We start from the raw sequence: 16,375 nt of genomic DNA, 5'->3' as shown, positions 1-16,375 counted from the left end.
ATTAATTTTGAGTTTTGGGGTTATTTCGTGATTTTTCTGGTTTGCCAATTCCATTTAAAAATTGGCTGGCGTCTAACAATTATCACGTTGGGTTTTCTTTTGTAACAATTAAAGGGGATTATTAATTAATAACATTAATTAATTAAATAATTTCGTTATAAAACATACTAATTATTAAATTAATTATTTGTCCGGTGTAAATTATAATATTTATATTAATGTAATTAAGATAATAATTATATATGTTTCTTTTAATTTTAAGTTACAACAAATACAGGTCTGTTCCTCATCAATATTAAATAACTCTTTTTTGTATACTATTGTTTGACGTCTAAATTGGTTCATTCTTATCTGGTCCATTAATCTAACAACCGAAGTTGAAAGTTTTAAATTCAAATAAGAATGAGCCTCTTCCTCGACTATCAAAGTCGGGTAGATCTGAAGACTCGACGACCTTTGCTGTCTTTCGTGGTCCACCCCCCTCAAAAACAATTCATACTGTTCAAAAATTTTAACTTTATTGCTTACTAGAAACTTGTATGCACTTTTCTAAAGAGTCCAGGTATCGGAGACCCCAGATTTCTGCCTCGTATATTACAACGCTCATTGTTATCAAATAATTTATTCTTAGTTTCCCACACGTTAGAGTTTGATCGCTTTAAAATATTTAATACAGACTTTGTCGCAATTTTCGATGTAGAAATGGCTTTATCGGCAGCATTACAAAAAACGCCCGAATCAGAGAATCTGATTCGAAGGTACACATATAATTATTTACAATTTCTACTTCACACTTATTGTACAATATCATCAGCATAAGCCAATAACAATAATTCATTAGATAAGTCTATTACTACACCTCTGCGCTATACCCTCTTTCGTACGAACCACAATTAATGCCGACTCATAAAAGTTTTTACAAATTCTAACAAACTTTGCGCTAACACCAATTTTAAAAAGTTTAGTCCAGAGCTTGTTGTAGTCAATTGAAGGAAATGCATTTTCAAAATCAACAAAAAAAGCATATAATTTACCCTTCTCAGGACTTAATCGAATCTAAATAATGGAATTTAACACAAATACATTGTCTATGCAACCCAGTTTACCCCTAAAGCCCAATTGAAATTCAGGAATAATGTTACAATTCTCTGCCTACATCTTCTGTTTAGAATTTGTGTGAAAATTTTGGAAATTGAGTTCATAAGTGCAATGCATCTATAGTTTGTTGGATTAGATTTATCCCCTTTTTTATGAATCATAAATGCATGAGATTGTCCCCGCCTTACAGGCCCCGACTCCGATTCGAGAACCTTGTTAAACAGATAATGCATGTACAAGAGCCAATTCGATGGAAAATTTTTAAAGAATTCGTATGAAATCCCATCTGGACCATTTGCTTTACCATTCTTATAATTTTTTATCACTAATATCAATTCTTTATACATAATATCTGCATCCAAGATAGGATCTCTTACATCAATTAGACTGACATTAAAAGTAATTCTTGGTGTGTGCATATTTGCCAAAAATTAATTCCAAACAGTTAAATTAATTAATTCCAACAGGGCAACTTCATCCAATTGATTTAATTCACCAGTTCTACCATTAAAATCACCTCCCACTATTATCGTGCAGCACAAGTTTAAATTTTTAATTCAAGTAAAGACCGCATTCAGGGTTGATCGACAACAGTCTTCCTACAAAGTTGGGTTAGAGTACACCGACCCCACGATAAAAACTGAGTAATTTTTTTTGAATAGTACAAAAATATCATGGTCATCTTGTAAAATTGTTTGAATATTAAAAATGTTTTTTCTAAAAAATATTGCCATACCTCCCTTTGCCCTACCCATTACTCTTTCACGTAATGCATTGTGAAATATAAAGTTAAATTCACATAAATATGCAGGTAGGAAAGAAGGAGGTTTTTAAAGCCAAGCTTCTGACACACATAACCAACTATACTATTGTCTGTTAAGTCTATAATATTACGAAAGCCGTTAGCGTTCCAGAACAAAACTGACAAACGAGTCCTTTTGAATAATTCTATCCATTTGTAATTGACGCTTTGCCCCTGGTGGACGACCTGGCTACCTTTTTCTTTTTGGAGTTGACTCATTTAGCGTATTTGGACACTGGTAAGAAGATTGGGAGCGTTGTTGCTCTTTTTCATTTTCCATTTCCTGGAGCTTTTCTACTGAGAATGCCTTGTTCCCGATCCATAGTTTGCTTCCCTTGATTATATTGTTTCGCTCACTTCCCTCAATTAACTTATCTTTGAACATAAGTAATTCTTTTCGTTCTAGACGTTCCTCTTTAGATAAATTATTCGCAATTGATATTCCAAGATTTTTGAATTCCTTAATGTTTTTAAGAAGTAAGGATTTCCATCTTGGTGCTATTAAGGGTACCAAGATCGGTCTATTTATACCTGGTTTACCAATACGATAAGCCGATTCTATACAAGACTCATTAATCTGCAACCCTACTTGATAAAAAACATCCATAATCTTGTCGAGAGTATCTTCTCTTTTATTTAAATTTTCCTCTACTTTAAAGCTTACAATAAACTTCATAAATCACTCACTATAAACTACACCAAGACTTGACTAAGTTATCGTTTGTTTCACAGAAATTTTCAATTAGTTTAATGTAACGTAGAAACACCATACAAAAATGAGTAAAAAACAAGTGTAAAAGAAAAAAACACGAGGAAACATCACTGAATTCACCTCACATCAGTAAACAACGATCACATTTCAATGTAAATTACAAGAATATAAATAATTTCAGAGAGCGCCCTCTAAACACGTCTATACCATACAACGTCTAAGGGGCCATTCATTAATTACGTAAGGACGATTTTGGCTAATTTTGACCCCCCCTACCCCCATGTAAGGATACATAAGATTTTTCGGACCCCCCCCTCCCCCTTCTTACGTAAGTTTTTAACAATATTAATGTAATTAAAAAATTAATTACATCAATACAAATGGAAAATACTAGGTAAAATCTTACGTAAGATTAGCTTCTACCCCCCCACGTAAGACCATGTAGAGATTTTATAAACCCCCCCTCTCCCTAAGGACCCTTACGTAATTAATGAATGGCCCCTAAAACGGAACTCCAATTGTTCATTTAATAATAATATTAATTGTCAGTAAATAAGAAAAGGCGAATAATAAAATAATTCTTAACAATTTTATTAAAAATTTTCGAAAGAAATTAATTTTTTTCAAAAATTTTGATAAAATTTTGGATATACTTCCGAAGTAGGGGTACCTCCGATTTTAATAAAACTTGGTATACTAACGTATTTTGGTGCGCTGATTACGAAAATGATAGTGAAAATTGGCGAAAATTTTATTATCATGGTAAAAACCATAAAAAAAAATCATGGTTTTTTACGATGATCTCGTAAAAAACAAAAAATTTCGAAAAAAGTTTTAGACAAAAGTTGAAGCTCTCAAAAAAACACACATTTTATGTTTTATGCATTTTTTACCAAAAGTCATTATTTTTCGAGAAAAATCCAAAAAACGAAAAACACCATGATAATGAAAACATATACAGCAGTCATGGTTAGACATATTATTTGACTCGTATATAGTATGGGGTACCTCCGATCTTAATGAAACTTGGTATACTAACGTATTTTGGTGCGCTAATTACGAAAATGATAGTGAAAATTGGCGCAAATTTGATTATCATGGTAAAAACCATAAAAAACACCATAAAGTCATGGTTTTTTACGATTATCTCTTAAAAAAACAAAAAATTTCGAAAAAAGTTTTAGTCAAAAGTTGTAGATCTCAAAAAAAACACACATTTTATGTTTTATGCATTTTTTTACCAAAAGTCATTATTTTTCGAGAAAAATGGTCCGAAACTAATTTGCGGAAATTGTGGGGTGGAGTCTACAGCAGCGGTAAATGCAAAATAGTAAACACGGCCTTCGGCCGCGTAAGGTACTGCTCGCTTCTCTTTTTAAGAAATCTTGGCGAGAGGGGGTGGATGTGTCCGAAAGTAATTTTCGGAAATTGTGGGGTGGAGTCTACAGCAGCGGTAAACGCAAAATAGTAAACACGGCCTTCGTACGCGTAAGGTACTGCTCGCTTTTCTTTTTAAAAAAACCTTGGCGAGAGGGGGTGGATATGGCCGAAAGTATTTTGCGGAATTCGTTGGATCCTGATTAATGGTGAATATGATACTATATACGAGTCAAATAATATGTCTAACCGTGACTGCGGTATATGTTTTCATTATCATGGTGTTTTTCGTTTTTTGGATTTTTCTGGAAAAATAATGACTTTTGGTAAAAAATGCATAAAACATAAAATGTGTGTTTTTTTGAGATCTACAACTTTTGTCTAAAAAATTTTTCGAAATTTTGCGTTTTTTACGAGATAATCGCAAAAAACCATGATTTTATGGTGTTTTTTATGGTTTTTACCATGTTAATCAAATTTGCGCCAATTTCCACTATCATTTTCGTAATCAGCGCGCCAAAATACGTTAGTATAACAAGTTTCATTAAGATCGGATGTACCCCTACTTCGGAAGTACACCCATTAAAACACTAATATATCGAAACGGTTTTCTCAGTTTTTTTTAAATGGCCTGCAAAATTTTTAAAAATGTTTTTTTTACTTCCTGTAAAAACAGTGAATTGGCGCTTGACCCCTTTTGTCATTCTACCCTTCAAATGTAAATAAGTCCTACCTCTAACAGTTTTGTCAAAAAAATTCCTAAAAAACCATCCGATTTTCATGCGTTCAGGGTGGCGTAACCCCTTAAGTGAAAATTGTGTTAATTTAATAACATTTTTGAACAGAAAAAAACCATCTGGATTTTCCACGTGGAAATACTAGCGGATTTTAGTTATGCGGTTAATTTCAGATCTCCACATGGATTTTTTAATGGAAAATCCATGGGTAAATTCAGACTGATTTTTTTAGGAGGGTTAATACAACAATATTACCTTTTCCGTGTCCAGTAGCAGAGAAGATCCATTTCTTATTAACTTTTGACTTAGAAAATTTGTGAAATTGAAACCGATTTTTGAAATGGTCAGATGCTCCGTCCGTGATCGCAGTGGTTTCTTGTATCGATTCAATTTGCGATTTTTTTAAACTTTCAATAATGTGATTTATGGCTAAAACTGCATGGGCAGAATCATGTTAGGTATTGTCACTAATAAGAGCAAAGCTTTGAGTTTCATTACCGTGATAGCAAACAGCCTTGAAAATAGATATTTGAACACTTTTCCAATAACAACTCTGAATTTCATCTTTCAAAACTCGTCCCCAATTCTCTGCAAAGTCGCAATGTATAATAATTTTTCCAAAGTCATTTTTTGTTTCTTCTTTTGCTCTTCTTATTTCTTCTTTTTGTGTGTCCTTTACATACTTATGTGTATTTGCTTTCTTTGACCAGTGCCTGAACTCTTCTAAGAACGTATTGAAGGAAGTTGTTCGTTTTTCCAAATCGGTTTTGTGCCATAAAGCAAAACTCACCTCTTCAAATGCTACGTCTACAGGGATGTTCAGCTTCACGATTGTTAAATTTTCAGAACCTGGACACAACTCACATTTTTGAAAAATACATTTTTCTGAAGCAGAAGAACACATCATAGATAAACATACTATTTAAGAAATGTGTTTTAAGTTTGAGGACTTTTCATTTAATAGTGTCATGAGAGTTATTAAACAGAATCGAAATTTTCGCATTAAATGCAGACACATACTTCTCTTCGAGCATTATTAATAACCCATTTTGGCCGTAGTGAATAAAATTTTGATTTTCCAATTTTTACCAGTCAGACTGGTGACAGTCTGACACTGCGTGTCAGGAAACGTTTTGCTTTTTTAACTTTTACTCCATTTTCGAAAACATTTATCACGTCATGTTTATTGGGACTCTGTCTAGTACAATCTAAGTCATCATTCAAATAATATTCTTCAACAAGTTTAATTTGCTCTTCGGAAATTGGATGACCATTATAGGGATCAGGTGAAACATAAATCCTTTTATTTTTGCTCAGTTTTCGTGATTCATCTATCATATATTTTGTTACAGAAAGTTTCGAGATTATTTCATTTTTTGAAAGTTGATTTTTAGGTAACAATGTAAGTAGACGGATTTTTTCAGACTTTGTTTGGCAATTCTCCAAACCTAATTTAAAGTTTTCAAGAAAATGGTCGCTTAAATTACACCGGCACACAAAAAAAAAAAATTTCGAGTGCGAAGACCGCCACATGGTAGGTTCTCTTCCTTAAGATGTATCTAAAGAGAAAATCCTAGTCCGACCTCGAGTTTGGTTCTTGTTTCATTTTTACAGGCCTGGTGGGGGGTGTAGTTTGAGAAATTAACATACATGGGAATTTAATTTCTTTTATCAACTGAAAGTGAATGTTTGCTTATTTTAACTGTGGATTTTGATTCAGTGGCTCTAATTACATGAAAATTTAATAAATACACAAATTTAAAAATGGCGGATCCAATATGGCGGACCTAAAATGGTGGATTTTTTTAAAAATTTGCTTGGATTTCCTTGAAACTTGTTACTAGGGGGTTTTTCGGGTCGCTGATTACGAATTTGATGTCAAATTTTATAAATTCAATATGGCGGATCCAATATGGCGGACCTAAAATGGTGGATTTTTGAAAAATTTGTTTGGATTTCCTTGAAACTTGTTACTAGGGGGTTTTTGGGGTCGCTGATTACGAATTTGATGTTAGTTTTTCAAAATTCAAAATGGCGGATCTAATATGGCGGACCTAAAATGGTGGATTTTTGAAAAATTTGTTTGGATTTTCTTGAAACTTGTTACTAGGGGGTTTTTGGGGTCGCTGATTACGAATTTGATGTTACTTTTTCAAAATTCAAAATGGCGGATCTAACATGGCTGAAAATTTTCGAAAAATTGTTTGGTTTTTGTAAAAAATTGCTATTTTGGGCTGTTTAGGTTGCTGAATAAGATTCTGACACTTCTATTTTTTAAATTTTGCAATAGTGAATTTAATGTGGCTGACAATTAAAATTTTTTTATTTTCTCGATCGTTTACCCTGAATCTGAATTCACCAAAATTTAGTAATGGCTTGATGTAAAAGTTGTCAAAATATAACTGCATATCTGTAAAAATACAACCTCAAGTTAGTTGTCTTATAAATAATATTTCTCCGATTTAATTTCTATTTTTTCTATTTTCGCGACTAGGACACCTCCCCGTGGTGAAGGCGGGCAACGAATTTTCGGCTAAGTTTCTATGTTTAAAATATGCCTTCATGGCAAAAGTAGATAAGAAGATTACGATGCAGAGGAGGGATACCTCAGTATCAAGCCATTACTAAATTTTGGTGAATTCAGATTCAGGGTAAACGATCGAGAAAATAAAAAAATTTTAATTGTCAGCCACATTAAATTCACTATTCCAAAATTTAAAAAAAAGAAGTGTCAGAATCTTATTGAGCAACCTAAACAGCCCAAAATAGCAATTTTTTACAAAAACCAAACAATTTTTCGAAAATTTTCAGCCATATTAGATCCGCCATTTTGAATTTTGAAAAACTAACATCAAATTCGTAATCAGCGACCCCAAAAACCCCCTAGCAACAAGTTTCAAGAAAATCCAAACAAATTTTTCAAAAATCCACCATTTTAGGTCCGCCATATTAGATCCGCCATTTTGAATTTTGAAAAACTAACATCAAATTCGTAATCAGCGACCCCAAAAACCCCCTAGTAACAAGTTTCAAGGAAATCCAAACAAATTTTTCAAAAATCCACCATTTTAGGTCCGCCAAATTGGATCCGCCATATTGAATTTATAAAATTTGACATCAAATTCGTAATCAGCGACCCGAAAAACCCCCTAGTAACAAGTTTCAAGGAAATCCAAGCAAATTTTTCAAAAAATCCACCATTTTAGGTCCGCCATATTGGATCCGCCATTTTTAAATTTGTGTATTTATTAAATTTTCATGTAATTAGTGCCACTGAATCAAAATCCACAGTTAGAATAAGCAAACATTCACTTTCAGTTGATAAAAGAAATTAAATTCCCATATATGTTAATTTCTCAAACTACACCCCCCCACCAGGCCTGTAAAAATGAAACAAGAACCAAACTCGAGGTCGGACTAGGATTTTCTCTTTAGATACATCTTAAGGAAGAGAACCTACCATGTGGCGGTCTTCGCACTCGAAATTTTTTTTTTTTGTGTGCCGGTGTTATTGTTTGTTAGTCGAACGTCATATATTTTGGACATTTTACTGGATGTTGTTTCAGCAAATGAATCAACGATTTGTCTACGATAACAATTCTTGCATACAAGATCTTTCCATTCAATATTTTTATCTGGAAAAAACGGCTTTATTATAACCGCTACTTCTTGCAATTGCACAAATCCATTATTCGGAATATTGTAAATTTTTTTCTTGTGCACAGCTTCAAAATCTGGACAAACTTGTCGATCGTAGTGCATATTTACTTTTCGAACCTTTGCCATTGCGAAAAATTGTAGTTATTTTATTAAAGGGTTAACTTTGAAACAACAACATTGTGTAATCTGAAGTTGCCATAAATAAAATTTGCTTTTGTTATTGTTTTTTTTATTGTTTTTATTATAATTTCAACCGCTCTGGTTAGAAGCGCTGAACACGAATGGTTTATTCCGAATTCCGATGAAGAAAATTGAAATCATTTAAGAAGGTTTTTAAAAAATATAATTAAATCATTGAAAATTGTTTTTGAATAAATTTTGTTGTCTGTTTTTTTAATTGACGTAGTTCAAACAAAAAAATTTAAAAATATTTCTTCATTAATTTTTATCTATGGTATAAATTATTTAGCGAATCTGACTTTCACAGGAAATATTCGTAGTAATAAGAGGATGTTGAAAAAAAATCAGCAAAAAATATAAAGGTGGAGTTTTTAAAAAAATTGACTTTGTAATTTTTTTAAAAAATCGTCGCCATTTTGCTATTTCTGAATATTTTTAAAAATTTGTTGTGGATTTTAAAAGAGTACAAAAAAACACATTGAAATTCACAAAGAAAACCTAAATTGCTTAATTAGGACAAAAGTTAAATAGATTTTAAGAGACAAAATGACTTATTTTTGGAAAAATGGCGATAGCATTCAAATGCTGATAACTTCAAGGGAAAATTTTTTTTTTTTAATCGGGAAAACACGTATCTTTTAATTTTCGCTGAAAAACAACATATTTCATTGCCATAGCATTTTGTGACCAGAAGTGGAAAATCTGCCTGATTTGAAATGGAACCCGCCAATGGGAGATCACTTGCAGCTTAAGGGAAAGATTTTTTTTCCATTCATATTTGGTTAGTTGGTTAGGTTGTTTCTTTATGCGCGGCGAACCCGGGTTCAATCCCCAGTCCCTCCGAATTTATTTCAAAAAATTTTTGCATTAATATTAATAATAAATAAACATAAGTTAAGGGAAAAAGTGAAGGAAGAAAATGAAATAATTAATTTTTAAAATTTATTTTTTATTATATTTATAAATTTAATTTTCCTGTTTACTATCTTAAGTACTAAATAAAGTTTAAAAAATAATAAATAAACAAAAAATATAATAATAATAATAAAATAATAAATATATAATAAAAAATAATTTATATTAATAAATTATGTAATATATATATATATTGCAATTACTGCAGACAATTTTATAGTAAATTCTTGGAAAATAACAATTTAAAAATCTATGAATTTTCCAATGCAATTTTCCTTGCAATTTACTAAGATAATTTTTTGGAACTTAATCCAGAAAGGTAACAGTTTCCCTTAATAAGGGAAATTACCGGACCTAAGACATTTTCAGATTCAGGGAAATAAACAGGAAGTTTCAACAAAGTTACCAGTGGAAACTTCCGAAGTTACCTTAAATATTTTCCTGGAAACTTCCTGGAAATAATGGTGCTATGTGAGTAATGATTTCATGTTTTAGGAATTTGTTACTTTCATATAGGACAACAATTTACCGAAGTATCAAGCCAATCCCAGAACTTACCCTTTTTGGACTGGGGCGATAGAAGAAGAATCTCTCATATTTATCAATAGCGTTTAAGGCGATGGTCGGATTGGAAAATATTCTATAAACGGTTGTTTGGAAAATTAATTACCTTTAATTTAAAAAAAATTAAATTACAATCCGTCTACTGAAACGATGATATTTACATTTAAGTAAAACGATTTTTTCCATACTGAAGAATGTGTAAAGTCAACAATATCTTAAAACCCGTTCTACTTTCTTAATTTTGGACTTCATTTTCGGATTCAGCTGGTCATTTTACATGAGAAATGATTGTTAAATGTAGTGGATCAAAATCTCTGTAAACTAGTGTAACAATCAAATATTTATATAATTTTTAAGCAATGTAAATGAATTCTGAGCAATTTACAGACGATCTTGATGCAAATACTAAGTAAATACTAATATTTTTTGTATGAAAATGCTATCGGTCACGCGCAACTAGATGTCGAGACCTACCCAACGCGGGGTCGACAGCTAGTTTTTAATAAGTTCATTCCGCACGGTGCGCCTGAGAAAATTTAACCCAAAAGTCAGAACACTTCAAATTTTCTTTTGAATTTTGAAAGTGTTATGTTCGTAAATTAAAAAAATCACTAAACCAAAATATTTCATCGAGAGCTTTTTGAAAAAAACGACTGAAACAAATTTCAAGTTCATAAAAATAGAAATAAGAAAAGATTTCTCCATAAATTAAATATATTCAAAATAATAAGAATTTTATACAATAATTTAATTCAATTCAAAATGACTCGAGCCTATAATTAATAATCAGAGCTTCTCCCACATCAAAATTCACACCCATTCACATACAAAGTAAAATATAAATATAATTTAAGGAAGCGATCTGATAACAATTAAAACATTGAGAAAATTACCAGCAGCAATTGAGTTATGTCGGCTTTTCGTCCTTTCAATCAGGTTGCTATCAATTTGTGCAGCAAACCTTTAAATATCGGCCTTCTTTCCACCGGAATTGCAAAGGATATCACGAAACTAAACCCTTGGACTCTCTGCCTCGCAACTTAACACGCCATCAATGATTTTCCGCCCATAAACACCATAAGAATATAGGAAAAGCGACACACTACCCAAATAGCACAACTATTTACAGCAATTTTGCAGCAAGTTTGCAATGCCAAGTTTGCAAAATTGCACTGCAAAATTGCTGCAAATTTGTGGCAAATAGCGATATGTCCTCCCTTTTCCTAATGTAAATATAACTTTTTTCTTGCTGTCCAGAGAAGAATAGTTTGATAATACATCAAAATTTTATTGGATAAGTGGAAATTTGTAGCTCTATCTACCGAAAATTAGATTAGCTAAAAGCGTTGGTAACAATGACAATTTCAAATTTATAACGGGGGTTGGTTACCGTATCAGTTGGACTATCAGACAAAAATGTATCATTTTGTCATTTGTATGTGAATAACCGACATATGTACAAAACGTCATTCACGTCAACAAACAATTTAGTCTGATAGTCCAACTGACACAGTAACCAATCCCCGTTATAAAATTGGAACTGTCATTGTTACCAACGCTTTTAGCTAATCTAACATTTTTTATAGGTAGTACTACAAATTTCCACTTTTAAAAAATAAAATTTTTATGTAATATCGAACTATTCCTCTTTGGATAGCAAAAGAAAAGTTATATTTACATTAGGATATGGATTCTACCACCAAAAAATCTTTAAATTGTACGCGGAAAGAAATGTGTTGCGATTTACGCATGAGTATAGTGGTGTATAATGATACGAGATGATCGTATGTTTTATAAGATTTTGTTCATAATTGCGAGAAGTTAACAATACGAGATTTTTGCGAATTCTTTTGTTTTCTGTATTTTTCGTGCTGCAAAATAGCGATAATCTTCTCGTTATAAAATGTTTTTCAATGCTATTGTTCTGTCAAATTTATCGAATTAATTTTTAACCTGGAATGGAAAATTCAAAGAAAAGACCTTTGGAAGAAGGACAGAACATTATTAATAAGAATACTAAGTATACTGAATATTCCGAATTTAATTTTAAGAAAATGAATTGAATTAGGGTCATTTGGGGTAAATGTAAACGGATTTGCTTAGTTTCGAAAATAACGTAAGTTTTTTATTTTAAAAAGCAATACTTCCGGTTTTCTACTCCATGAACTTGTTACTCCACTTCCCTAGAAACATTTTATGAGGTACAAAAAAATATTGATTAACTTGAATCGCTTAAAACTGACTGTTTACATTTACCCCGAGATTTTGAAATTTTCCCAAAATTCGGGGTAAATGTAAACACCCCTGTAGTTTAAAGAGGTTTAAGAAAAAAGTTATCCTAAGTATATTACTGTGTAAAGGGATGTAAAAACTGAAAAAAAATTCTTGGTAGATGTAAAATAATTGAACCAATTGATTGATATGCAACATATAAAATAAGCAATCATTACCATAACAAAACTAGTAATGTAAAAACTTGAATAAATTCAATAAATTTTAATAGATTTTCATTCAACTTGGTGAAAATAAGTTTTTAAGGTTGCTGAATAAGATTCTAAAATCGAATTTTTAAATTTCAAAATGGCGGACAAACATAAAGATATTGTTAAAAATTGATCAAATTTGCTTGAATCTCGCTACTCGTGGGTTTTTCAGGTCACAGAATACGAATTTGAAGACAAATTTAAAATTTTCAAAATGGCGGATCCAATATGGCAGATGAACCTAAAAATATTTTTAAAAATTGATCAAATTTGCTTAAATTTCGCTACTCGGAGGTTTTCGAGGTCGCTGAATACGAATCTGAAGTCAGATTTAAAATTTTCAAAATAGCGGATTCAACCAATCATCCAATCAATCCACCAATCAATCAATCAATCAACCAATCAATCAATCAATCAATCAACCAATCATCCAATCAATCCACCAATCAATCAATCAGTCAATCAATCAAGCAATCCACCAATCAACCACTCAATCAACCAATCTATAAATCAATTATCCAATCAACCAATCAATCCACCAATTACTCAATCAACCAATCCATAAATCAATCGTGCAATCAATCAACCAATCAATCCATCAATCAATCCATCAATCAATCTATCAATCAATCAACCAATCAATCACTCACTCTTATTTTAGGATTCCTACGTACCTGAGTTTTATTCACCAATTGTGAAGAATCGCTTTCCTATATTTTAAACACGTAAATGCACTATGCAATACTATGCAGGTCTATACCTGCAACTGACTAACACGAAGGAGATATAAAAGAAGATCCAATTTCGTTTTTTATGTAATTTTACAGGGCCAAAATAATGTAATTGTGAAATAGAAGCAAATTTATTCAATTATTTTCTTTTAAAATGCAGCAGAAATTCTGTTTACATTTACCCCGAGTTTTCGAATTTTCGGGGTAAATGTAAACACTTAATTATCTATTAACTGAATTGACGAAATTAAAAAATCAAAGTCAGCTTTTGTTAAGGGATTCATAAGGAATAATTAGAAATTTTAGTTTGAATTTTTAGTTCATTTTTATTCAAATGCGAGACAAAATACTGAAACAGTAAAACTTTGATTTTCAATCTTTCATGCATTAAGCGACAAATTGGAGTATGGCTTTGACAATTGTCGAAAAAAAAAATTGGCAATACTCAGAACCTGTTGCAGGTGAGCTGAGGTTAAAATATTGGGGTCGAACTTAATTTTAAATCTGTAAATTAAGCTGCAATATCTGCTGTTTACATTTACCCCTTGTTTACATTTTCCCCAAATGACCATATTTAAAAGATTATTAAAACAATTTTTTTCACATATCTAGTGGCAATTCTCAAAAGCCAATCAAAAGTACTGTTATTTTTCATTCAAAGCGGTGAAAATTTAACGGAAAATCTCTTGATGTTTCTTTTGATTACTTCCTTGACAAATTCTGAAAACATTAAAACGATTAAAATGACTGGAAATAATACGACAGGCCTCAAACGGCATCTGGAAAAGTTTCATATTTTTTGTGTATAAATTTGAATCACTTGATATAAATTTTTTCGTTTTTTGCGGAAAAATACATTTTTTCCTTAAAATTATCATTTTTCTTTAAAAATTTGATAAAAATTGATCATCAACTCCAATCGTGCTTACATTTTTTCACCATAATTTTCACGCAAAAATACATTTATACAGCAAATATGAACAGTCTGGGTTGAATATTGTGTGCGCTAGGGAGATTAAACCATTTTTTTCGAAATTTTTTTATTTTTCCCTTACAATGCTATGTAAATTAATCCGAATCAAGTTCGCTATTTTTTTCCTGTAATTTTTTCGTAAAAATACGTAAGTGTACCAAATTTGAGCTCTTTATGTCAAAAGATGTGGCTGCAAGGGGGGGGTACATAGTTATTTTTAGGTATTTTTCGTAAAAATTCATGGTTTTTCCTTGACAACGCTATGATAATCAACTCCAATCATGCTCGCTATATTTTTCCTGTAATCTACACGTGAAAATACATATGTGTACCAAATTTCAGCCCTCCAGATAAATTCGTGTGGCCGCTAGGGGGGGGGGGGTACACGATTTCAAAAAAACCGATATTAATAGGGTTCCGAACCGAGTATATTGGCTTCATTTCAGCCTTTCGACCGGCTGTGAGCGTAAAAGTACGCAATTGTTACCACGGTAAAAGACAGAATAGCCGATTGCGCTATCCAGCACTCAAAGCGCTCTTGGACTCCTTCTGCAGATTTCGATTTTTTTTAAATAAAATAACTTCGAAATCGCTTTTGCTGATATAGTTTCTATTCTACACATCATAAAGTAGCGTTTAAGATAATAAAAAAAATCGATTTTTTATGGATCAAAGGTATCACTCCCCCTTAAAAAATTTATTGCGTACCCGTAGGAGCTTCCGTTTACAACTGCGCGTCGTGTTAAGTTTTGCAAACTTTCAGCAAGCTTGCACCAACGTTGCCCTGATAGCTTGCCGTAAGAGGACATTTTGTTGCTTGTACCAAACTTGCTACATTTTTGAACTGCAATCTTACACGGAAAGCTTCTCGCAAGATTGCTGCAAGGTTTCGTGCTGATTGGGTTGTGACTTTTTCAACTTAATAATCCTATCAGAAAAAAATAGAAACATATACCTCTTTATCGCATCCTGAACTCTTCAGTAAATTTTTTAACTCTATAAGCTTTTTCCTTTCTTCATCTTGAGTTTGCCTAATTTTCTGTAATTTTGAACTAAGATCGGTGATATAAGAACCAAAATGCTCTATAGTTTTAAGCCCGTCTTGAAAGTAACTGTAATTATAAAAAATAACATTAACAAATATAGTGTCTTAATATTAATAATAATTATTATTATAACACTGTCCGAGAATAATTTTTATCGCTGACTTACTAATGTCACTTTCATTGAGCTGAAGAACGTACCGTTAATTGTTTAACGAATACAAAAACCAGTTTATTAAAGTTTGTTCAAATTTTAATCATTACCAATCGAAAGAGCATAAAAAATGTCTCAGATTCTATGAGTTATATTGCAATTTAGATGTCTGAAAGATAGGAAAAATCAAAATTAATTTCACCTTTTTCAAGTAATAATGATCGCATTTTCCCGCGTTTATTAAATTTGTTCAAATTTTAATCATAACCAATCGAAAAAGCATAAAAAATGTCTCAGTATCCATGAATTTTATTCCAATTTAGATGTCTAAAAGATATGAAAAATCAAATTAATTTAATCTTTTTCAAACGTTAACGATCGCGTTATCGCGCGTTTTTTAAAGTTTGTTCAAATTTTAATCATTGCCAATCGAAAGAGCATAAAAAAATGTCTCAGAATCTATGAGCTTTATTCCAATTTAGATGTCGGAAATATATGAAATATAAAAATTAATTTAACATTTTCAAAATGTTAACGATGGCATTATCGCGCGTTTATTAAATTTGTTCAAATTTTAATCATAACCAATCGAAAGAGCATAAAAATGTCTCAGTATCCATGAATTTTATTCCAATTTAGATGTCTAAAAGATATGAAAAATCAAATTAATTTAATCTTTTTCAAACGTTAACGATCGCGTTATCGCGCGTTTTTTAAAGTTTGTTCAAATTTTAATCATTACCAATCGAAAGAGCATAAAAAAATGTCTCAGAATCTATGAGCTTTATTCCAATTTAGATGTCGGAAATATATGAAATATCAAAATTGATTTAACATTTTCTAAATGTTAACGATGACATTATCGCGCTTTTATTAAATTTGTTTAAATTTTAATCATAACCAATCGAAAGAGCATATAGGAAATGTCTCAGAATCTATGAGCTTT

The 16,375-nt window shown here is 31.4% G+C and overlaps 1 protein-coding gene across 5 annotated transcripts in view; it reads right to left on the bottom strand.

The window, feature by feature from the left end:
- The window catches only part of LOC127282164 (arfGAP with SH3 domain, ANK repeat and PH domain-containing protein), a 527,240-nt gene that overhangs the window by 295,918 nt on the left and 214,947 nt on the right, over window positions 1-16,375 (bottom strand). For all 5 annotated transcript variants that reach the window (XR_007843154.1, XR_007843155.1, XM_051306275.1 and 2 more), the window contains exon 7: window positions 15,188-15,344. Coding sequence is in view for 3 of the 5 variants with exons in the window: in XM_051306275.1 (XP_051162232.1) it covers window positions 15,188-15,344 (157 nt within the window). In the remaining 2 variants the exon portion in view is untranslated. The remainder of the gene's footprint in view (window positions 1-15,187; window positions 15,345-16,375) is intronic.

The sequence above is a fragment of the Leptopilina boulardi genome, unplaced genomic scaffold (assembly GCF_019393585.1).
Source record: "Leptopilina boulardi isolate dan_hultmark-lab unplaced genomic scaffold, ZJU_Lbou_2.1 LbouV2_285, whole genome shotgun sequence".
NCBI classification, from domain to species: Eukaryota; Metazoa; Arthropoda; class Insecta; order Hymenoptera; family Figitidae; genus Leptopilina; species Leptopilina boulardi.
The sequence above is the reverse complement of the archived record's forward strand: the minus strand, read 5'-3'. Positions and strand labels throughout refer to the sequence as shown.